Source organism: Symphodus melops (assembly GCF_947650265.1).
Source record: "Symphodus melops genome assembly, chromosome: 10".
In the NCBI taxonomy this organism is placed as follows: Eukaryota; Metazoa; Chordata; class Actinopteri; order Labriformes; family Labridae; genus Symphodus; species Symphodus melops.
Window position 1 is genome coordinate 22,690,074 of NC_136700.1, and position 22,954 is coordinate 22,713,027.

General features: G+C 40.6%; 3 protein-coding genes across 3 annotated transcripts in view; all 3 read right to left on the minus strand.

Annotated features, from left to right (window-relative positions):
- The window catches only part of ulk2 (unc-51 like autophagy activating kinase 2), a 40,510-nt gene extending 30,666 nt beyond the window's left edge, over nt 1-9,844 (minus strand). The window contains exons 1-3 of the mRNA XM_079353735.1: nt 8,432-9,844; nt 2,587-2,679; nt 2,360-2,401 (exon numbers count right to left, since the gene is read on the minus strand). Coding sequence (XP_079209861.1) covers nt 2,360-2,401; nt 2,587-2,679; nt 8,432-8,521 — 225 coding nt within the window. The 5' untranslated portion in view covers nt 8,522-9,844. The remainder of the gene's footprint in view (nt 1-2,359; nt 2,402-2,586; nt 2,680-8,431) is intronic.
- Nucleotides 9,845-10,803: 959 nt separating this feature from the next.
- tmem97 (transmembrane protein 97) lies at nt 10,804-15,260 on the minus strand. The gene is made up of 3 exons (XM_079354728.1): nt 15,000-15,260; nt 14,758-14,902; nt 10,804-12,640 (listed from the first exon to the last, which is right to left on the minus strand). The coding sequence occupies exons 1-3, from the start codon at nt 15,114-15,116 to the stop codon at nt 12,390-12,392; spliced, it is 513 nt and encodes a 170-aa protein (XP_079210854.1). The 5' UTR covers nt 15,117-15,260; the 3' UTR covers nt 10,804-12,389.
- A 254-nt stretch (nt 15,261-15,514) lies between these two features.
- LOC306830267 (tyrosine kinase receptor Cad96Ca) lies at nt 15,515-22,281 on the minus strand. The gene is made up of 12 exons (XM_079353641.1): nt 21,922-22,281; nt 21,697-21,791; nt 21,261-21,342; nt 20,031-20,250; nt 19,343-19,481; nt 18,932-19,030; nt 18,682-18,842; nt 18,462-18,599; nt 17,623-17,734; nt 17,271-17,370; nt 16,194-16,293; nt 15,515-16,059 (listed from the first exon to the last, which is right to left on the minus strand). The coding sequence occupies exons 2-12, from the start codon at nt 21,731-21,733 to the stop codon at nt 15,946-15,948; spliced, it is 1,302 nt and encodes a 433-aa protein (XP_079209767.1). The 5' UTR covers nt 21,734-21,791; nt 21,922-22,281; the 3' UTR covers nt 15,515-15,945.
- Nucleotides 22,282-22,954: the final 673 nt, after the last annotated feature.

Below are 22,954 nucleotides of genomic sequence, written 5' to 3' on the forward strand. Positions count from 1 at the left end.
GCAGCTTTAAATATGTAAATGAGCTGTATCTGACCACGCCCCCTTCCTGGAAGGGCTCGACTGGCTTGGGCTTTCTCGCTCCATGTACTATTGATTTGCTCAGAGAGCAAAACAAATACCTAGCCGTGGGAGTGTCACCCACCTGGGGGAGGGGCTACTGCCCTTTGTGATGTCATGAAAAGAAAATGACTTAACGACCTATGTGAGCACATTTTTTCTCAAAAGTGGAGCAGTAAAGACGGAGAGGATGGACTTTTCTCATCATTGGGGGTTTTGTAGACGGACTAGGTGCACATGTTAGTGTAAAAAAACCCATTGTGAAGTGGATTTTACATAATATGTGACCGTACAAAAATAATGATTGTATGGATTTAAAAGAAGTGGTGTTGTAAAAGCATAGAAAATGTTGGCTATCTTACTTTATACCACTATGTTTCTTTGAGTCTGCCCACTAATGGAAGTAAGATACTCTGCTGTGTCCTGCCTGCAGAGTAATGACTGGGCTTCTCATGCTCTATAATCTGCCTCTGGAAGAGTTTATTACATTAAATGGTCTGATGGAGGGATGAGGAGACTGGTGGAGGAGTGGATGGAGTGTTCAGGAGGGTCCCTGTGGGAGGCTTACGCAAACACAGGAAGGACCTCTACAACGTGGGAAGTGCTTTATCATCATTTCAACTGTTTTCATCTCCTTATAGGAAGTGAACTAAACATGTGCGTACATAAGCAAACTGAACTTTTCTAAATCTACGAGTGAGGAGACATTATAGAAGTTTCCAGACGGATACACTCAGAATTAGCCGTCATCGGTTTTGTGTTCACATCAGCAGAAACCACAGACTGTATAAAAAATGAATGTAGTGTTGGTGACTGTAACCGTCGGTTTCTGAAGAGGAGTTTTAAAACCCAACGACCCTGTTATCTCAACCTGACTTTCAATCAGTCAAGTTAGAGGCAAAGAGATGGAGCTGAGTACAGGTCTTAAGCCTCCTGAATGAACAACATGAACAATACACCCACCAGTCACCCAACTCAGCCGTGCCTCTAACTATGCACGTTTGCAAAACCCTTCGGTTTTTCCTTTGGAGTTATAAAAACAATCCATATCGTCCATATAGTTTTAAACAATTAGGAAACATGTATCTTTTGAACCATTCTGGAAGCAGGTTTATGTCTGCTGTAAAAAATGACATTTTCATATGAGACCTGATGGGGATCCCTTGAACTTTGGGGCCAGCCTCAAGTGGAGGGTCAAGCATTGGCTTTGTTTTTTAAGCACCGGAGGTTGCCACATAACTGAATAGCCAATGTAAGTCTGATTTACTGTTTTATGGCTCTCTCTGATGTTTACATGTTTTACATACAACTACGTGTTTAAGCTGTTTGTGTGTGATGCAAAAGGCGATCAGACACTCCATGTCGAACAACTCGTAGCATCTTCATTGAACTAACAATAGATGCTAGAAAGAGGCAGCTTTGAAAGTTCGTCTGATATCCTGCCTCTGTGTATTTATCTATCTAGGTTTGAGGCTGCTGGGAACATGTAACACCGGACCCCAGCGTTGAACAAGAGGACATGGGTTCATGGATGAGTGTCAACCAGCGTTCTGTATACGTGACAGTGCTGCCTTTCACATTCACCACAATACACTCTTCTCCACTGAGTCAGACTTGACACAGGCTTCACAGTTTAGCCAGGAGACGCTTTGTATTGGTGTTGTAGTCTTTTTAAATCTGTTCTTGGACATGCAAGCATGAAGTGGCAGTTTCACGACCAGCTCTCTGAAGTCCAGACGAGTAGAAAAGGACAGACAGCTTTAGCGGATAGCTGTTTTTAGAAGCCAATTAAAGCACAATAAAATATTCCCCTCACATTGAATGTCTTCTTCTGCTCTGAAGCAAGCAGATGTTTTCAAACTGAAGCAATTCTCACCATATTTGAGCATTTCAATCTAATCCCAGAAACCGTGTTTGTTTCAGGGCCAAACTTTGAAAGGATATCTTACGCTGGTGTTTGAAGATTGTTAACTGTAACAGGGGAGCTGTGGCTCAAGCCCTGCAAGATCTGGTATTTATTAGAAGCAGCAGACTCATTGTCTGAGGCTACACATATCAACTCTGACACCTGGACTGATCGGACTGAAAACTCGATCAGATTTAGGGATGTAGATTTATTTGACTTGATAATAATTTTGCCTCGTAGATTTTGGAACATAGAAGGTCCTAGACGTACCCGTCTGCCTTAAAATAGCTCTCTGAGTAACACAACACTGGGTGGAGAGGAGAAATCATGCACTGATGAAAAAAAGTACTTAGTGCTCTTTTATCTGATTAGATGATAAAAAGATTAACATCTTACCTGGACATCGTAAAGTGCCACAATGTTTTCATGCTGCAGCTCCTGAGTAAGAGGAGAAAAACATGATGGAAGATAAGCAGAAGCTAATGGAGTCTTGTGACATTTCTATCCAAACACTCAGAGCCTATTTCTCTGCGGAGGGGCGCAGACTAACACGAGGCCAGTATCAGATTGTTCTTTGATTGCACTGACGAGATAAGTGAGGGGCAATTAAGGGTCATGCTTACCTTTAGGATTTTGATTTCCTTGCCAAGAAGGATCTGGGACTTGGACAGGTTCTTCTTATTGATGCTCTTGATGGCCACCTCCCAATCTGTCTTCTGCAGAGACGATAAAGAGAGAGGAAAAAACTTCATACAACTTCCAGTGAAATGTCTCATGTCAAATAAGCCTTTACATTGAGACATGCAGCTCACCCTGAAAGCTTCAGCACTTTATATAGAGTTGTGTGTGTGTGTGTGTGTGTGTGTGTGAGAGAGAGGAGGTTAAATATACACTGCTCCTCTTTCAGCGGGACAGTTACGACATTATTAAAATCAACATTTAACAGGAAGAGGCACATGAAGGTGTCGTGGTCACTTAAAGTAAGCAGGCTGATAAATACAGCTGGGTCCCACTCTCGCTCAGGACTGAGTTTAGTACGGGGGACAAGTCTCCATGGAAGACGAAGAGGAAGACAAGTTAAGCTATAGCTTGCCATGTATTCTGCAAACAATTACTGATTTATGATTTCATCGCTTCTTTGAGCTCCAGCTGCAATGATAAGTGGATTCATCGGTTCATTTATTTTGATTATTTTTCAAGTCAACATATTTATGTTATGTTACATCTACACGTTTGCTGGTTGAAGCACCTTCTATTTAATCTTCGTCTCTTTCGACAGAAGATTAAAAAATAGTTTTTTTAAGTTTAGGTTGAGTCCACTTCTGATCATAGTGAAAAGCATTTTGTCACATTTTAAGGACTTGGAGAACAATTCATGAATCATAAAAATAAACGCCAAAAAACGAACAATAACAATGACATTTGCAGCTTTACTCTCATGATACGATAACATGTGACACAGTACGATACACTTTTTTGCCCACTTGGGGAAATTTGTTTTGGACTCCAACTGCTGCTTTAAAATGTTAACCCCTTGACGCCTATTGTCGCGAATTTGCATCAAACCACTTCCGCTCCAAATGCAGCCAAAATAGCGTCCGTATTCCTCCACTGCCGGTTGATGCACTTTAAGTACGAACCTCTGAAACTTTTGCAAGCATTAGATTGTCATAGGACCAATCAAAGACAGAACAACATCCGTTTGATGTGCTATCTATGTGCTATTTTTATATAATATCAATTTATTTGCTATTTTTATGTAATATCTATTATGTGATGTTTTCAAATAAGAGTTGTCAACTTAAAAGCAGAAACAGCAGAGGTTAAAAACGTGTATTATAAGTGACTTAAAATCATTTAGTTTTCCTCTGAAACTGACATTTTTGCATCAAAATGTCTTTTTATGTTATTAAACTAGCTCTCAGGGTTGAGTTCAACTCGTGTTATCTTAAAGCAGTGATTTATTTCAGACAACAGGCCTCTCCCCTCTGCTGCAGCAGCACGGACATTTTAATGAAAAGAAGGAGACATTTAAATGAAGTGTGCTCTAAAAGCCTGCTGACCTAAATGACTCTGTCAGCGTCTCTGTGAGAAAGCTGGCCTGAAGGACGAGGGAAATTTTATACGTTCCAATAACAGCGGGTCACGTGAGTTTCTGACAGTCAGACCAGCCCATCGCTCTGAATGAGCCGCTGAATGACGAGGCACTCAGATGACAGCGAGTGCAGCGGCGGCCAGCCTACTTACACTAAAAGCTAACGATGGAGGAGAGGGGACGATTCTTTTGACCCCTGTGCTGGGATCATGTTTCCAGATGAGCTCCTGCAGCAGGTATAGGAAGACTTTGGGAGGTCACATGAGCTAAGAGGCTCTCAGATCATGTGCTGCAAACACGCAGCTGAAGACACTGAAATAAAGCCGGGAGAGGCCGGCACAATGCCCTTGAGATAAACAGACGTGAGGCTGGAACATGGAAGACGACAGTAACACAATATTTGTTCTTTTGTGATTGATATTGGTCATGAACGATTGTTGTAACCATCATTATTAATTATTGTGAATAACTTGATAATGCTTCTCTGACGATGAATCTCAGGAAATGAACTCCAGCATTTCGGGGCTGCTGCACATTTCAGCTGAGATGGATTTCTCGTGAATAAAATGCTTCATCCAGTTAAATTTGAAAGCAGTTCATAAAAAACCAAAACATGACCATGAGCTGACTTCAACAAACTGAGTCCACTAGCTTCATGAAATCAGTTAAACAGTCTCTCTGATGAGGACGGCTGCAGCTTTTCATTTTCAGTAACAGGAAATCTGATCTTTCTGTATTCATTAAAATGTCCTAGTTTAATATTAACCGAAGGATAATTATATTGTCTGGACCTACATAGAAAGTTTGTTTAAATAGAAGCTACGTATACTATAGATACAAAAATGACATGTTTCCAAATGAATGTGGGTTCAAAGGAGTTTGTCCTTGTACTACACTTTGAGTCTGGTACAGAAACCGATATAAGGTAGGGGAGCGTGTGTGTGTGTGTGTGTGTGTGTGTGTGTGTGTCTATAATACAATGCCAACTGAGCTGCGTCCATCCCCAGATCGCTGACAGCCTGTCCAGCCAAGTGTATCCGAGCTGCCGACACGACACCCAATGAAGAAAATAAAAGATGTGACCTCGCTGGACGGACGGTCACGTAACGCTGGAGGGGTGAGGAGAGGACGAGGGAGGGGGAGAAACCAAACTAATAGCCGGGTAATGCATCATATAATGAGGAGCGAAGTATCGATGAGTAAGCAGTTCTCTGCACCGACAGGAACAGGAGCTTTCATTTTCCAGAATACTGCATGATCTCATTTGTGAATCACCGCTGATTATACAGCAACAGAGATCAGCAAAAGACACTGAACTGAAGGCCTGTGTAAGACAGTGTGAGAACAAGACCGACAGCAGACGATACCAAAGAAGTACTAACACCCTTTAAAAGTTTGGCTTTTGTCACTGACCTGCTCAGATTGTTATATTGTAATACAGAGCGAAAGCCCCCAGACCCCCACCGACAAAAACACGTATTTTACCTTCAGAACACAAGAGCTGCTGCTGGGGGTTTTCTATGCTTTTATTTAGAGACAGGACAAAGTCAGAACTCGGGAGGGAGGGAGGGGGAGAGAGAGAGAGAGAGAGAGAGAGAGAGAGAGAGAGAGAGAGAGAGAGAGAGAGAGAACGTGCAGGAAAGAAGCCACAGGTCAGATGAACCCGGCCTGAAAGAAGACAGCCTCCGGACCACCGGTAGCGGGCTGGGCTACCGGTGGCCCAACAAAATAAGCACTTGTGATGAATTGAGTGACATGTTTTGCTGAGCTGACGAAGGCAGACATATGTGAACACTCAGTTTCACAGGATGGGAATGTTGAAGTGTTTGTCGTTCACTGAGTATGGGGAAATAAACTGACAGAGCAAAGCATAAAACACAATTAGCGGAGTGGGCTACCTTATCTCTCCTGAGCCTTTGTATCATTTAAAATGATTCTTTTTTTTAATATGGTTACAGAGAACCAATGTCAGAAGCGGTTCATCCCCTCTGAAGCATGCAGGTTGCTCTAACCTTTCTGCTCCTCCGACGTGGACGGAATTATCCTATAAATAGGCTAAATGGCACGCAGATGACAAGACTTAAATAGTTAATACACTGATCACCTGCTGGGGAGGTATTTACAGCAGTCGAGGCTGCGCTCAGTGCACAGCTTTGATGGACGAGTGTTTGCAGATAGGTTTGGAAATAAGAGTCCACCAGTTTATGCAGCAATGAAAGCATCAGCCCTGAAGAACGTCAACATGTGTAACTAGAACACAATTATTCCAGCCTGCTCCAAAAAACAGCGAGCTGCAGTTTACAGCCACTGATAGCGCAGCGAAAAAAGGAGCAATGTCAGGTCAACGACCGTGAAGCGATAGCAAACAACGACAGCGTAGAGCTCGCTGCGAATGTAACGTCAGTGAGAGCGACGCTGAATGAAGCAGTTTCTCTTTAAAATGCTCCAAAAGACGAGGATCGTCCCGGGGGGCTACAAGCCGAGCTGCTGCTAACGTTAGCTTAGCTTTGTTTAAAGTAAAGATTGGTCAAAAAGTAAAGTATCAGTGAGTACCAAAGCTTTATAAATAATTCAGACCTTCAGTCTCTGATCAAAAGATGCAACGAGCTGAAGGAGACGATCTGCAGAAAGACATTACTAAAATATTTGAGCCATTTAGACAGTGTGACGAAGTTTGTGGATTTTTCTGATGTGGTTTTTGCCAATATGTGTATGTAGGACTTGTATCTTTGATCCAGTGACATCAAAACAGATATCGTTTGAATATGACTAGACTTGTATCAGAGTTTTATAGTTCCAATGTTTGAACAAACCTTGTCTAATTGTTTCTGGAGTGGAGAATAATAATCCACACAGGTCTCCTTTCCTCTAAAACATACAGATCAGATTTGGTCATTAAAATATGAAATAAGCAGCTTCACGTTCTAAATCCTCTTCACTATTCACTCTTAGCAGACAATACGGAGAGAGAGAGAGAGAGAGAGAGAGAGAGAGAAGCTGTCAGACAAATTGTCCATGTGAAAGTTGAGGTGTTAAATGTGTTCTTGTTCTTTCTCAGTTGGGACTGACCGTCAATCAGAGCTGTGTCATCCATCCTCTGTCTGTACCTGTTCATGTCAGCCAGGCCAACATCCAAACCCATGTGGGATTAGTAGTAATGTAAATAATCTGGTATCACAACAGTAACGCTATCAGCTGCTTTGTTAAGGACAGACCGGTATGGGAACGTCCTGACTGTGAGAGACGCTCACTGCTCGTCCCCGCCCCAGCAGCAGGAAGTGATGTGAGCCTCTAATGTGGCGTTCATCGAGGACTTCAGCACCATCTGTTTCTCACCAGCAGCGAAAGAGGGCAACGTGATGTCATACTGTTGCATCTCTGTCACACGTACAGAAACAAACGTCCTCCTAACCGCACCCTCACCAGGTGTGATGAGCTCACATGTGAGAGTCATACAGGGAGGCATGACGTTAGCATGAAGCTACTACATGGTGTCACTGAGGAGTTTTTGGCGCTATGGTTACGTTGTTGTTGGTCGTACTGGAATGTTGTGTGTATTGCCTTGTTGTTCAGCGAATGGGGATCTAAATAAAAACAAACTATATTCACATCTTGATTGGCTAGCTTTAAAAGATTCAATGATGTCTTTTTTTTTCTGGGTCAAATTCCCACCCACTTATCCTCTCTCAACCTTAAAAGGATGGAAATCACAACCTCCTTTTCCTGGACGTCTTTGAAGCAATATTTTGTTCCACTGGGGGAAAAGCTTTTAGATTTATTCAAGTACTATATGACGAGATCTATATATGGATATAAAATCCATTTTTATGTATGTGTAAGCATATTAATCTTGCTTTAACCTTCGTCTGTTTTCTTGTTTATTGAGGAAATCATGTCTTGTGGCTCATTTGGCCAGGTGTCCCCTGTACATGACAACAATGATCTGAATGGAGAAATATCTGTGAAATTAAAAAATAATAAAGTATGAATGTGCAGCATTACATAAGGGAGTCTTGCATCCTAAAAAAAAAAAAAAAAGGAAAAGCACTGCACCCCATACTCCCCTCCTGCCTCCTCTTTACGTCACCAAGTCATTCACTGCTGCCTGACTCATCCTGGTTTCATGAATGAAGCGAAACACATCCTCACATGTATCCAACTAACAGACAAAATAACAAGACAATCCCCTGTGAAGGCCATACAGCTTCATGTAGGCGTGTAGTCTCACAAGCAGACCCCCTTAAAATTTGGTGACAGCCTTCATATGCTGCAGAACTGCATCCTGCATTGACCCAGATTTGCAAATGAAGCTTGCCTTCCTTTTCCTACAAGAGCAGGGGGGGAGAAACACTGCAGACAAGCTGTGTATTTACCTTTCTGTGTCTTCCTTTAAACACCACAGCGAAGGCTCCATGTCCAACCAGGTCTTTTCTGCTGTACTCAAAATCCCCCACAGTCTCCATCGTGAGGGGTCTGGCGGCTCAGCTTGGTGGGGAAACCTTAATGGTTGCCTTGAAAATAATCCTGGAGCAAAAAAAAACAAACAGCGACTCCTGGAAATGTTCTTCTTCTTGTGCTGCAGATTTATTTCATGATGGGCTGCCAGTTCAGAGCAAGTGTTCAAGCACAACTTGTCAACCAATGTTGATTACAGCTTCATCAAGGTGTTTTGATTTTCTTCGTCATTGATGACAGTGAATTAAGAGTATTTCAGCTTTAAGGCTGTTGGTTAGGACAGAAGAAGCAGTCTGCACACCTAACTTTAGGGTGCTTGGATATTTCAAGAAGCCTTTTCCCAAGTATGTGACATTTCATAGACTGATTTAACAGATTGAGCAATCATGAAAATATCCTTCAGTTGCTGTCTAACTCGTGTGCCTTAATATTGCACGACATGATGCACTCCTATTAAGCTGGCTGTGATGTTTGTAATGTCACACAGGACAGACTGCTCCAACAATCCTGGGCTACACAGATCTCAGTGCCAGCCTCTCAGCAGCTGACCCAGTTGGATAGATGCAATCCAGCTTTGCGTTTTTTTTAACTCCCCAAGGAGCCTCACAAGCACATCCCGTGTGTCCCCCAGTCTCCAGACGTGTTGAGAGGGACAGTCTACATGATGCCAGCCCTGCAGGACATGAAGCGTGCAAAGGGGCTGAGAGCAGCTGCAGACAGCGAGCTATCTGTTAGCCCTACAGTGACATAACATAGCAGAGGCTGCAACACATAGCGTCATCATAGCTGCTGCTGCTGCTGCCTGGAGGAAACCTCTGCAAACATGCTGCCAATAATATCATTAACATAACACTAGCTTGTCTGGTGGCTTGTAAAAACCTGCTTCTTTAAGACATAAACAAGTTATATAGCTGCCTGTAAAGCTAGCAAAACATCAGCGAGCGAGCTTTAAAAAAAAGATGCAGCAGAAATGTCAACACAGACGCTGTTAAATCGTTAAGTCCTTGTTTTCATCGAGAAAAGGTCCACGAGAAAAGAGTCTCCTCTGGAAAAAATCAAAAAGCAGAGCGTTTCATCCACTGAGCATCATTGTCCTCCGTCGTCAGGTCTCACAGGAGAGCCAGTGTTAGCTCAGCTAGCAGCCGTCTCCTGTGCTCAAACGTTCATCCACGTTTATCGACTGTTTAACCAGCTGCTTAACATAAACTGTACAGCTTTTATTCACTGTACAGAGCTGTCACAACAACACACACGGCAGCTGCTCCTCCCCTCCTGCCGATGACTTCAACAATACTGAACTCTAGTGCCGTGTTCTGGTTTTTATAGTGTATCCCTCCGCGGAGGCTGGTGTAACATGTTGTTCCGCTGAGATGGTTAGACCCTCTCTTGCGTCTCTCCGTACCCTTCAACAACATTTTTTGTGTCTTTATAATTGTATTGCTCCTGTAATCTTATTTATATATGTTTTTGTCTTTTACAGATTTGAATTAATCATCTGAGATTTCCCCCCTCGTTTCTTTAGTCCTTATTTTCCCCCGTTTGTCATCGCTGTTCTTCGGTTTCCCGTCTGTCTTGGCTTAATCGTTTCTCATTTTTAGTCTTACTGTTTGGTAAATGGTAACTGGACTTGAGTTTATAAAGCCGTTTTCTTGTCTTCGGACTACTCGCAGTGCTTTTACACCACATGTCACGTCTATCCATTCACACAATGAAGGCAGTAGTGTAATGAGACCATCATAAGTAACTAATCCCATCCATAGTCATTCATACGCCTTCGATGAAGCAGCGGGAGCAATGCAGGGTTAAGTGTCAAAGGACACATCAGACATGTGGCTGCAAGAGGTGGGGATCAAACCGTCTACCTTCCTGTTGAGACATGACCAACTCTACCAACTTAGCCACAGTAATTGTGTTAAACTACATTTTGTATACTGCTGTGATATTTAAAAACTATATTATTACGTGTTTTATGCTGTGTGATATGCTACGCGTCTTTCTAAATATTTGTCGTTTCAGCAGTAGTTGAGGGTGTGACTCCTGCTGGCCACCGTATGTTTACTGTGCTTCACAAAAAAACTAATAAAAAGGAATAATTCAAATATTTGGTTACATGAAAGAATCCCCATTTTATAATCATATACTGCAAATATCAAGGTGATAACGTATATTTCAGGTATTTAAAATGGTAACAGCAAATATTCTATCTTTTGCAACAAGTTGAACTTGAGGCAACACAAACCCAATAAACTCTACATAATAAAGTAAACATTAAAAAAACACTTGACAATCATTTAAGTTAAAGGATTGCATTAATATCATAACAAGCTCGATAAATCTTTATTTTTAACATATGATATAAGATCATTTACCATGTAATATGGTAATTTATGATGTCATAAAAGAAAACCAATACACTCATTAAACTGTTTTACATGTGTTAGGCCTATATTGTTTTGAGCTCACTTAATTGGTTTAGTGCATTTTAACTGTTTTCTTACACTCATTTGATTTCTTTCAATAGTCCTCGCTTCTTAGAAATCCCCCACTTTGCTGATTTAAGTGGCCTTCTGATCATCTGTGTTCTTGTTTAGTAAATGATGTATCTGTATTGAGCATGTAATGACTGTCATTTTGAAAGAGGGTTGACCCTCAACGATCTATTGAGCTAATAAAGGAATCCAAAAATGGCCTTCGAAAAAATGTATTCAATTTCAGTAAAAAGGATACACAGCCTACTGTAAGGGTGAAACAGACAATGAATATAAAGGTGAAGCTTTTGAGAATAGGGCTAAAGGCCTATTGAAAAAAGTAATTTTCTTATTTGTTTAGATTTGACGCCCTCTGGTGGTTAAAAACGTAAACAGGTCTGTAGACAGTAAATACAGTATGGTAAGGTCTCACAACCTTCTCTTTAATCGTTTTAAGCCATTATCTATTTAAAATGTATTTAAACTATATGATACTGCGTTGTTACTTTTTATTTTAGCTTCAATTTTTTTAGTTTTTTTACTTGGCCTTCTTTAATGTTTACGACACACTGTAACAAATTGTACGTCCTGACCCATCTCAACCACTGATCCATGGGAGATCACTTTGTCATACTTAATGCTTTGTTATCAATCCCAAACAACTACAAGGAAGACAAGTGAGTGTGCTTTGCAAACAGGGCACTTTTCCCTCTGAGATAACATTACAGAGATAATCAAGTTAATTCTTTTGAGTCTTTGCAAGCTTACGCGTTTATATTTTAATCGCTCATCTTTTAACAACCTTTCTTATAACCCAGGGTTTTTGTCATTTTTGAAAACACAGGATCATTTCTGATTACAGAGGGAGAGGACATAAAACTAAAGACAGCGCAAAGGAGCATCTGTCGTTGATTTGAAGACCTTTTATTATTTTTAGACCTTACAAAAGTCTTTTAAAATCCTGTGTAAAGACCAGCAGGGTCATATTTGTTCTTAATTAAGCCTAAGTGGTAGCATCAGTCATCTCCTAACCGGAAGGTCAGGGGTTCGATCCCCAGCTTCAACAGCCACATGCCTGATGAGTCCCTGGACCAATAAGTGATATATCTGTGTATCTGTCTGTATAAAAAGGAAAACCAAGTCTAATAAAATGTGTATAATGCAAAGCAGGTTACTTATTGCTGCAATATACAGTATATTTCATTTAGATACTTAAAGTCTTTTGCACACAATAACTCACCAAATCTGTTTCAAAAATGTGTTTAAACGTTTAAAAGTAAACATTCAAAGTGCTCATTTTGGCTTGTTTTAAAATCACAGTGATAGTGTGAGACAGGCATACAAATCAAATACACAGATTTAGGTAGAAAAGGTAAAAAAATATTGGCTAAAGTCAGAGCACATTAGGTCACTTCTTCTTGGTTTTGGGGGTGTGCTTGTACGAGGAGGAGAACAGCATGGTGAGGAGCAGCATCACGGGAACCAACAGGTACGGAGCGTATATGGAGACCAGCATCCAGCGCTCCTGCAGGGTCTGAGGACCAGGGTGGGGCTTCAGAGGGAACTGATAGAAGAGGATGTGAGCGAGGATCGGGACCAGCGTGGTAGCAACATGTGCGGAGTAAATGATGGCAGGAGTCCTGATCCACTTACAGCCGCCTGAAAGACGAGAAAGACAGGTCAGATGAGATAAAACTTTATTAATCACCGAGGAAATCATTTTGCAAGATTGAAGTGAAAAAAATAACCTGATGAATACATTCAGATACATGCAGTATAATCCTTAAAAGTCAAGCTTTCTCTCTATTGTCATTTCAACCATATACAAAGCACACAGTGAGATGAAAATGTGTTCCTCTAGGACCGTGAATAATGAATAATTAAGTGAATTAAGTAATTAAATGAATGAATAATTAAGAGGTAGGAATGTGAGATTTCATGCAATGACAAAAAGGTGGCTATAAATAGTGAAATTAGTAAACAAAGCAAGGTGGAGTTAAACCATCCATCCGTTATTCCCGTTCAGAGTCGATCTCAGCTATCATTGGCTGAAAGGCAGGATACATCCTGGACTCATAATCACAGGGCTGACATAAAGGCTTTGTTCAGACTGACGCCAAAATATGATCAGAATCCAATCTAACTGACTGACCGTCCACATTACAAATTTCTAGTGACCAGATATAATCTGCCTGTCCATATTGACATGGTCTGATCCACATTGGTTCCTATGGTAACAGGTTACACCCAGCAAAATGGATGACAGAGAAGTGTGATTATGTCTGATGCAAATGATTTTACGGAGCAGTCTGTCCGCGGGCTTGTTTTACTACGTTTGGTTTGATTCTTGCTGTTTTCTTTCACTGACCAAAGTTAACTTCTGGATCTACGTCATTGTTGTTTTTCCACTGGTGTTGCGTTGAGATTCTTCAGATTGAATCGGATCTGTAGGACTCAGATTTGAATCACATTTCAAACCAACTCCATATGTATTGAATCAGATTAGGAAAAAAAAATCAGATCTCATGTGGCTTTTTGTGTTCAGACTGGCAAAACAATTAAACCATAAAATCTGGATGTGCTCAAATTCAGATTTGGAGGTGCAGTGTGAACAAGGCCATAGAGATAGACAACCATCCACACTCACATTCACATGAGCCCAGGTATCCTCACGAGCATGTCTTTTTGACTGTGGGAGGAAAGAAGAGTACCCAGAGAGAAGCTACGCATTGCACAGGGAGAACATGCAAACTCTACACAGAGCGGCTCCAGACGGGGATTCAACCAGGGACATCCTCGCTGTGAGGTAAAAGCGCCAAACCACTTCACCACCGTGCAGCCGCAGTTAACCAATTAACAACAGTTTCAAGTGACTGAAACCGATAAAGTGGCAAAACAGTCTAAGTCTTTTTTAAACGTGTTGCTGGAATCAGATTTAAAACGGGCATATCATGTCTCCAATGATACTAATGTTTCAACTCTTGATGTGTTGTCTTTGTGCTCTTTTTAAATTAAATATGACGTTTCAGTGTTTTGTGTATTATCATTCTGTTTATTTATTTATTTTAGGTCTTACATAATTAGGAACCATTGGCTGTTATCTATAACAATGTCCTGAGGTCCTTGAATGATGTTTGTGTAACTCTTGTTATCATTTATTGTTACACCTTCAGATAAGATCATCATTGAAAGAACAGTGTGAGATTGGCACAGACTGGAAAGACAAGACCTGCACCCTTAATGAAAAAATACAAAGTCAAATACATGGATAAGGAAAAGTAAACGTGCAATTAAACTAAATGGACATGTTTGCCAGGTCTTCCTCCTCACCACTGGTGTTAGTACAGCAAATATCCAAGAGGGGTCAGGTTTGAGCTGGTACTCAAAGACAAGTGCCAGACACAGGTTAAAAGTATAGTCATAAATGATGGCTCCTTTTTAAATCATATAAGTCTAACTGTGCTTCATGGATTGTTTTCAAAGAATTAAAAACTTTATTCAGTCTTTAATCTTTCACAGAGTTTTATTGTGATCCATAGATGTAACTGTGAATTAATACTCGTTATTATTGTAATAACGTTATTCGATGAAGTCGCCTTATCAATGCCGAAATCAAATATTAGTCACGCACATTCTCAAAACACAATAACTTTGTGTTAATGCACTCTCCTGTATCTAGAAATGAACAAGGCGGGATTCAAACTGAGAGTTTTTGATGCAGGTCTGGCACAGGTCTAAGTTTAAGGCTTTACACCTTACGTTTTCTGTTTACTGACCTTTTAGGAAAGCATAGGCTGCGATGGGAAAGAAAGGCAGCTGGAGCAAAGCCTCGCAGAAAATGAAGGACTTGAACCAGATTGGAGGATCCAGAACCATCGGGTCTTTAAAATCCTCAGCGTACCAGCTCAGCAGATCCTTCAGCTGCACAAAACACAGTGTCAGAGTGTGACAACAGAACATGCATGCATGTACGCATAACCTACTGTCTGTTATTGGCTCCTATAGTTTGGGTGCTTACCGGCTGAGGGTACACATGTCCAGGCAGCAGCGCTTGTAAGTCAATGAATAAAGTGATAGGAATATGAGTGGCGAAATAGAAGAAAAATACGATCTCTAACACCCGTAGTAGAGCCATAATCTTAAACGTATACAGTGCAATAGGCAGATCATGAAAGTGGGACCGAGTGAGTTTTAAGTGGAAATGTGTCGTAGAAACGCGTGTTCCGGTGGCAGATCCGATTGGCTCACATGGAGGAGCTGGAGGCGTTCCTGAACGCACCATTCTTCAGCTGAAGGGAAAGGTCAGTGGTCATGCTGCTTTATGCGCGCGCTCACCCTTAACCAACAGAGGCTGACTAGACAGGAGTATACTACAGTAAGATAATTGCAATAAAGGCTGGAAACAGAATACAAGTTATCTCCACAGGTATAAACTCTAACACTGAGTGGACAACAGGTGTGTGTTCATCTTTGAGTGTAAAGAGCAGCAGAAACCTACAATCAGCAAACTTACATTTGAATTATTTTCAAATGTTTAAATGTCCTTTCACATAATGATGTGGTTTTATTCAAAATTCAAACACTTTTTTTAAGGTACACTATTTTCCATATAATAACAACAATATCAATGTTCAGATCACAGACTGATGATGTAAGATCCGCCTCCTCCATGTTAACAGATGGGACATATGTCACAGGGGAACATCCACATATGCCTTACATACATTTTTCTCAAACATCTTTTCTCTTCTGAGAAGTTTAGTTTCAATAAATTATTTGATGCTATACAAAGGGTTTAACACCATGTCTCAAATCTCCGTTGACAAATAATGCTGACATTTTACTGTGTTAAACAAGTTAAAGTTAATTATTCACGTTAAAAGAAAATTGTAGCCATAGATAAACATAGTCTGAATACACACACGATCATAATTGTCCTTGGTCTGAGTCATTTCTACATTTATTTAGATGTGATTTTCATCATCGAAAGAGACGCTGGCTGCTCGTAGACATTTAGCTTCGTGATATTCAGCTTCATCGTTCACCAGAAGCTGCGGACTCTCAACATCCACATAGTCCTGGAAAAAAAAAACCCATGAAGAAATGTTTTCACTTAAAGAAAAAGATCACCTCCTCTTTGTCCGAGCTTCCATATCACATGCAAACAAACTTCACATATTTACTGATGCTTTAATAATGAATCATTTGTTACCGCGTCGTTTTCAATGATGTCCTCCAGCATGGAGACAATATCTGTGAACGAGGGTCTCAGAGTGTACGGCTCCAACCAACAATCTCTCATGATGTGAAGACTGTGGGGTTCAGACATTCAGAGGATTTAAGTTAAGAATATACAAGTACAAAAACTGTTGTGTAATGGGTCTTACAGTCAGTACTGATACTGTCCTTGTACCAGCAAACAAGCACCGACAGAGATCTGATTCACTGATGTAAAAATGTCTGATTCCGCTACGGTAGGTGGCAAAATGCTCCCTTAAGCTAGTAACTATACAAGACCTATATATATTTATAGTTACCCTAATAACAAGTGAGGAAGTTAGCAAACGGAAAAGTAGCGGTTGTATGTTGAATGATGAAATGATGGACAACTTGACAAATCTGCCTCGTCTCGCCTCTATTCCCTCCTCTAACACCCACTCACACGTTTAACAATGTGGACGAGGTGTAACAGGGGCGTAAAAGTCAATGTAAAAGGGGCTTAAGTGAAATGTTGATATTGAACAGTCAGAAGTTTCTTCCAGATTAAAGCTGCAGAAAAAGAAGCAGTAATCAGTGATGCTGTAATTTAAAAATAACAGAGGAGCCTGGAGGGAGCTCTGCACACTAAACGTTACGTTGGGTGCTTCTGTTATAGACCCAAGTGGTTTAACCTCAGGCTAATAAAAGTGAGTTAAAGATGAGCGTTGATATCTATAATTGATATACTGTACACATTTCATTTCTGATTATTAGATGTTAACTGTTAACTAGGAAGTGGCTGAATGCTAACATTAACCATATTCTGATTGTTAACTTTGTACTGTATTCTATAATGTGTTAAATGGCTCTCCAGGTTTTCAGTATTGATTGTCTGTGTGATTTCTCATTAATCAGGAAGCTTTGACATTAAAGCAGTTGCTCAGATTTGCAACGTTTACATGACCTGAACAGAGAACAAGACATTAAGACACAACAACATTAGAGCTTCCCACCCTTAGCCTGATGTCACGGTAAACATGGCTGCTGTAAGAATATGGTCTATAAAATGCAACCGTCCGTTCTCACTTACATCTCTGGTCGGCATCCTTCTGGGTTTGTGTTCTTATGGCCGATGCAGATGTGATACACCACTGCATCCGATGTCTCCAGGTTCGGGTACGGCAGAGTACCTGAAAATATGTGAAAAGTATGTAATCGCTGTAAGCTGTAATCGCTGTCCTAACATTGTATGTTTTATTTTCATGCATATTTCAGACACTAATGAGAAGAAAAAGGTTCAGTATTATTTAATTTAACCAGTTTTATGTTTCTTTGAGAGTTATTTTTTTAAGGATAATGCCTTAAGTAAAGGTAACTATGGTTACATAAAAAGAGGTTTCAAACAGGCTGAAACATTCAAATTACACAAGACATCAACCCACCAAATGTCTGCATCTCCCACAGCACGATGCCAAACGCCCACACGTCTCCCTTGAAGCTGTAGTAGTTGTTCTTGAAGTACTCAGGTGGGTACCAGCGCAGCGGCACTCGCTGCTGTTTGAGTTAAGGACAATGGAAAATGTGATTTAATACTCAGAAATGTAACCTTCACCAAAGAGCAAACAAATAAAGATTTATAAAACATGTTTCCAGAAATTGATAAATGTGATTTTTGAGGAAGTTTTCAGGTAAACCATGGGCTCATGTTGGAAACAATGAGAAACATCAGTGTCTCTTCAATGACAACCTCATTCCTAGAATTTCTCTGAATCAAGGCCACGTGTCTCTGAAACTGTTATTTCCTGTTGCAGAAGATGTTGCTACATCAGCCTATATACACACACACACACACACACACACACACGCATGCAATACGCATACTCAAGACCAATTTGTTCTGAATCATTTACTTCTTGAATGGCACACACTGTAAAAGTGTTGAATGTTTAAGTCATGCGTTATGATTATAAAAAGGCTGACAGTTAAGCGACAGGTGGGCACGTTGGAGCTGTTTGCCAGCAGGCTTTTTTTCCGCCTCTTTGTCTGACGCTAGATCGATCGAAAAGTTAGTTTGAGAAAGCAGTTCCAATATGGTGAACACCATCTTTGGGCTTCGTAACAGAGTCTTTGGCCCCGCCTTGGCAATAAAAACAGTGAAGGCCAATTTGGGATCCAATCCTGCTAAGTAGTAAGGGTTTTTATAGCTTAACATTTTGACCTAAACTAAAAGTCTAAAATGATCGATCATTGTACAAAAGAAGACAATAGATGATCGTGTTACTCGAGGGTTTCTCCAGCGGCTGCTGCGGCGACTCGTGATACTCGATAAGTCTCGGGCCAGGCCGAACTCGCCCACTTTGAGCTCCCAGGGAAACCTGTTGACCATGATGTTCCTCAGAGCCAGGTCAGCGTGAATAATCTGTTGGAGCCAAAAGTCGTTTTTTTAGTGGGACTTTATAGAATTGAATCTACAGCTGAGTGCTTCACAATAAAGCCGTTACCATTTTGGAGCGTAGGTGCTGCATGGCCAGAGCAATGTGATAGGAGGCGATGGTGAGGAGGCTTTGCAGCTCCCGGTCTTCACTCAGGTTGACTCTGTTGGTCTGCAGGAAGGTCCTCAGGGTGCCGTAGCTCACATACTCCATGATAAGAATGCTAGGCTCTGCACAAACACAGAGAGGAGAACTCATTTACCTTTTCATTTTTTTCTATCCAACTGCAGAAGCAGATACAGCGTTCAAACTTTCCCACCCTCAGAGGTGTTCCAGTCCAGCAGCTGCAGGATGTTCTTGTGATGCACCAGCTTCCTCATGATGGAAATCTCCATCTCCACATTTTTGGGACGTACTCCTAATGACAAAATAAGACAATTAAATCCTTAGCTGTGTTTTTGTTTTGCACTGTAAACCAAATCTACTTGCAGGTTCAAATAAAGTTACCTTACTTACTTTACCTATGATATCCATATCTGTCTTGGTACCATGGCAACAACGAAATAAGTCCTAAATACTTCCTTTGAATTTGCTAAAATTGCAAATAGATTCCTCCACAGTGTCCACTGTTGGCTGCAGTCTAATTTGTTTAACTGCTGGTTTGAAGTTATATGGTTTCTATGTCATAGCTTTGATGTTGGAACTACTTTTTTTCTGTAGAAATATGTACCTTCTTTGCTGATCTTGCAGGTGAACATGTTGTGACCTTTACATGTCCCTCTGGCCATCCTGGCCTGGTAGAAGACACCCTCCTTCCCCGCTTTAATCAGCTGCAGCAGGTTCAGGTCCGACTTGGTGAAATGAGGACTCTGAGAAGCAACACGGCAGAGCAAAAGACAAAATGTGTGACACTGAAACGATGGACTACATGCTTAAAAGGCCATTAAAGTTTTCCATGAGGAGAGCTGGGCAGCAGCTGAAGAAATGATGCAAATTCTTTATAAAGATGTGCAGCTCAGGGCTAATTTAGAGAAACATGAATGAAGAATAGTGAGGAATTTACAAACCCAGAAAAATTCATGTTAGAGAAAAATGCTGCTGTCCTTGTCTAATACTTTGTTTCCATTGAGAAAATCTTTTGGCCTGATGCAGCACAGATCCCATAATTTCCAGGAGACTGAAGAATAACAATCATTCGTCAGGTCAAGTTAAGGTCAAATCAAACGGTCTGAATGAGCTCCTCTTTACAGCTCAGCTGATCCAAACTGGCAATGACAGACACACTCACATGACATTTCCTCTCATGTGTTTTCAGATGGCTGTTTACTCAAACCTTCAATACATCAAATATCTGGAGGCATTAAAATCTCTCTCAGCATCATTAATAACAAAGGTGGAGGTGTTTCCGTCAGTGTTACCTGCTGCAGACCTTTCCACAGCCTCCTGGAGGACAGACGGACTCTGCTGCTGTGCTGCAGGAGGATTCGAGGACCCTCCTCTTCTTCGCCCTCTCTCTCTTCCTCCACCGGAGGTTGGTCCGGCCTTATAGGAGTGCTGGGAACTTCCAGCCGAGGACAAACACCCAGTGAAAATCTACTCACCTTCAGGTCCTCATACCTCTTTACTAAAGAACGATATCTGCAAGAAAAAGTACTTCAGATGACCAACTCATCGATCAAACTTTATCCAGGCAGATTTACAAGATGATCTGTGACTAAAGCACACCTATATGAATTCAACAAAAGAACAATTAAAAAAGACATGGATTATAACAAATAGTAAGAGACTAGAAAAAAAAAGGCAAAGCGATAGAATAATACATATTTATTGTTAGTAAAATACAATCAAATTAAGTTAATATTTAGTAGAAACAAAAATCTAATCTGATAAAGTAAGACAGATAAAATAACCATGATGATAAACATAACTAGTAAAACCCATAATTTAAACACTAAAATGTTGATTTAAGAGGAGAAGAAAAAACCCCAAAACTTGCTGTTATAAATCACTACATGAAAGCAGATTGAATAAATTCATTTCTCGATGAGATTTAAAATCTCAGCTCCTCGGGAAATCTGTTCTGAACAGCTGAACGCAGCGTCAACAAATGTTTAAGTTCTTCTCTGTGGAGCAGCTAAAAGAGAAGACGGATTCAGACATTAAAATAGCTCTGAAAGGTGTTCTTGTTCATCACCTCCATCTGTGTCATTACATGATACAGAGAGATTTCAATGCTCTCAGATATTTGTCATATTGAAGGTTAGATTAAACAGTCAGCTGAAAATGTCCTGTGTGACTGTGTGTCATCATTTTTGGATTAACAGTGTTCAGTCTGAGCGTGGAGTTATCACATGAACTCTACAGAAGGGCTCAAAACACATACTTCTGATGATAAAGGGAAAACATTTAATATCAGGAGCAGTCCTCCTTTTCTATCATCGTTAATGTTGTTAGTCATACATAAAGTGTCTTTCATTGTGAAAACTCGATCTTTGTTTCCCTGTTTACTAAACCAGCTAAATGATTTCTACAAAAAACCTTCTACTTAAGTCTTTAATCTGAAAACTTTCAGAGCAGTTTAAACCTGAATGTTAATGGCGACAGATGTTGCAGGAAAGTCTTCGTGGAATGATTCCAGCCTCTCTTACTTTCTGAGATAAACGGCAGCGAAAAGCGTAAACACCATGATGGGGACGGAGACGGCCCCGACCAGACTGTAGAGAGGCCAACCTAAGAGGCAGAACACAACACTCACAGTCAGCTTTGTCAACACCTCACACACAAACTCACCTCTGACACTGATTTCTAGTCAATAAAATCTCTATTTGGTAAAGATGACTTGTTGAGCATCTTGAAATGAGATTTATTAATTCAGGTAGAACATCTTAGTTCAAGACACTCAACAAGTCCTTGGCCTGTCGGCAGATGTTTTATTACATATAAAACATCATCTGGACTTATCAGGTGAAGTTGGCTTGTATTAGACGTCCAGAGATTCTTTTGAAAAGATGTTGGACACTTTGCTTAGATTTGAGTTTTTACAGTGTCAGTGTTTCAGAGAACAAAACTGGATGTAGATCTGACCTGGACAGTCATGTCCAGCAGACGAGTTATTGTTCATCTTGTCTCCTGCTTAACAAAGCCGGTTCTGGTCGAACAGCATCGCTGAATCTTGAACCCTAGAGATGATATTTAATCACAAAAGTTTTTGAACAAAAGGAAGACAACTCAGATAAAGAATATCAAGAAGTTTAAGTTTCTGAGATACAGTCGTTACATTCGGACTAAATTTAAACTGAAAAGTCTTACTTGCGTCTTTAGAGGAACTCCACTTTAAGGAAACTCGTCTTTTACAGATGCTGATCAGAAACTATATATAGTCCTCTCTGTGGCTCCGCTTTACACGTATAAACAGAATAAACATGGAGCTACTTTGAAAAAGATGTTACCTTTCAAAGAAGCGTGTGGTGGGAACCTGCAGAATGTCTTTGTGTGTGTCAGCGTGTCGACCACAACATTCGCAGAGGAAATGAACAGAAGCAGCAGGTGGTTTGAGCTGCAAACACTGCTTTTGTTGCACTTGTACGTGATGCTCAGCAGGAGGGTCGTACGTTCGATTTAAGAGAAACTAAGAGAGACTTTGAGAAAGGGCTGTTAAATTTAAAATCGCCTTAAATTGGTAAAACAAACTCAATGTCAGTGATGAAAGGAAACTATGTTTTTACTCCTTCATGTCATGAGTGATTTACAGAGTTAAAAAAAAAAACAGATTTATAATTGAATACAGTGAGAGTAAACAATTTGAAAATCCCTAAAATAGATAATTACAATAAATTAAAACAGCATGAGAGTGGACAAGGGCTGAATAGTTCAGAACAGTTAAAATCCAGATTAAAAAGAAATTGGCAGGGTGCTGGTGGTTCGTGCGCACGTCCCATGTATGGAGGCCGTGGTCCTCCAAGATGCTGATCCGGGTTCAAATCCAGCCTGTGGCTCCTTTCCTGCATCTCATTGCCTATCTACTCTCTCATCTCTGCAATAGAGAAAAGCCCCAAAATATCCCTTTAAAAACATTAATTGGCAGCCTTTTAGAGGGTAGAGTATGCAGTGTAAAAAACTGTGGGTGTGGCTGTTTGATTTTATTTATATCACGTATGGTTGCGTCATCGCGTGCAGAATTTATGTTCATCCTGTCATGAATCATTATCAGTGATGGGTGCCTGTTGGTATGTTGTAACTTTAAACTTCTGAGTGTATCGTTAAAGAAAGAAGATATCTATGTTGCCATTCTCTTCTTGTAAAGTAGATTGAAGAAGTTAGAACAGGTGGACAATTGATATTT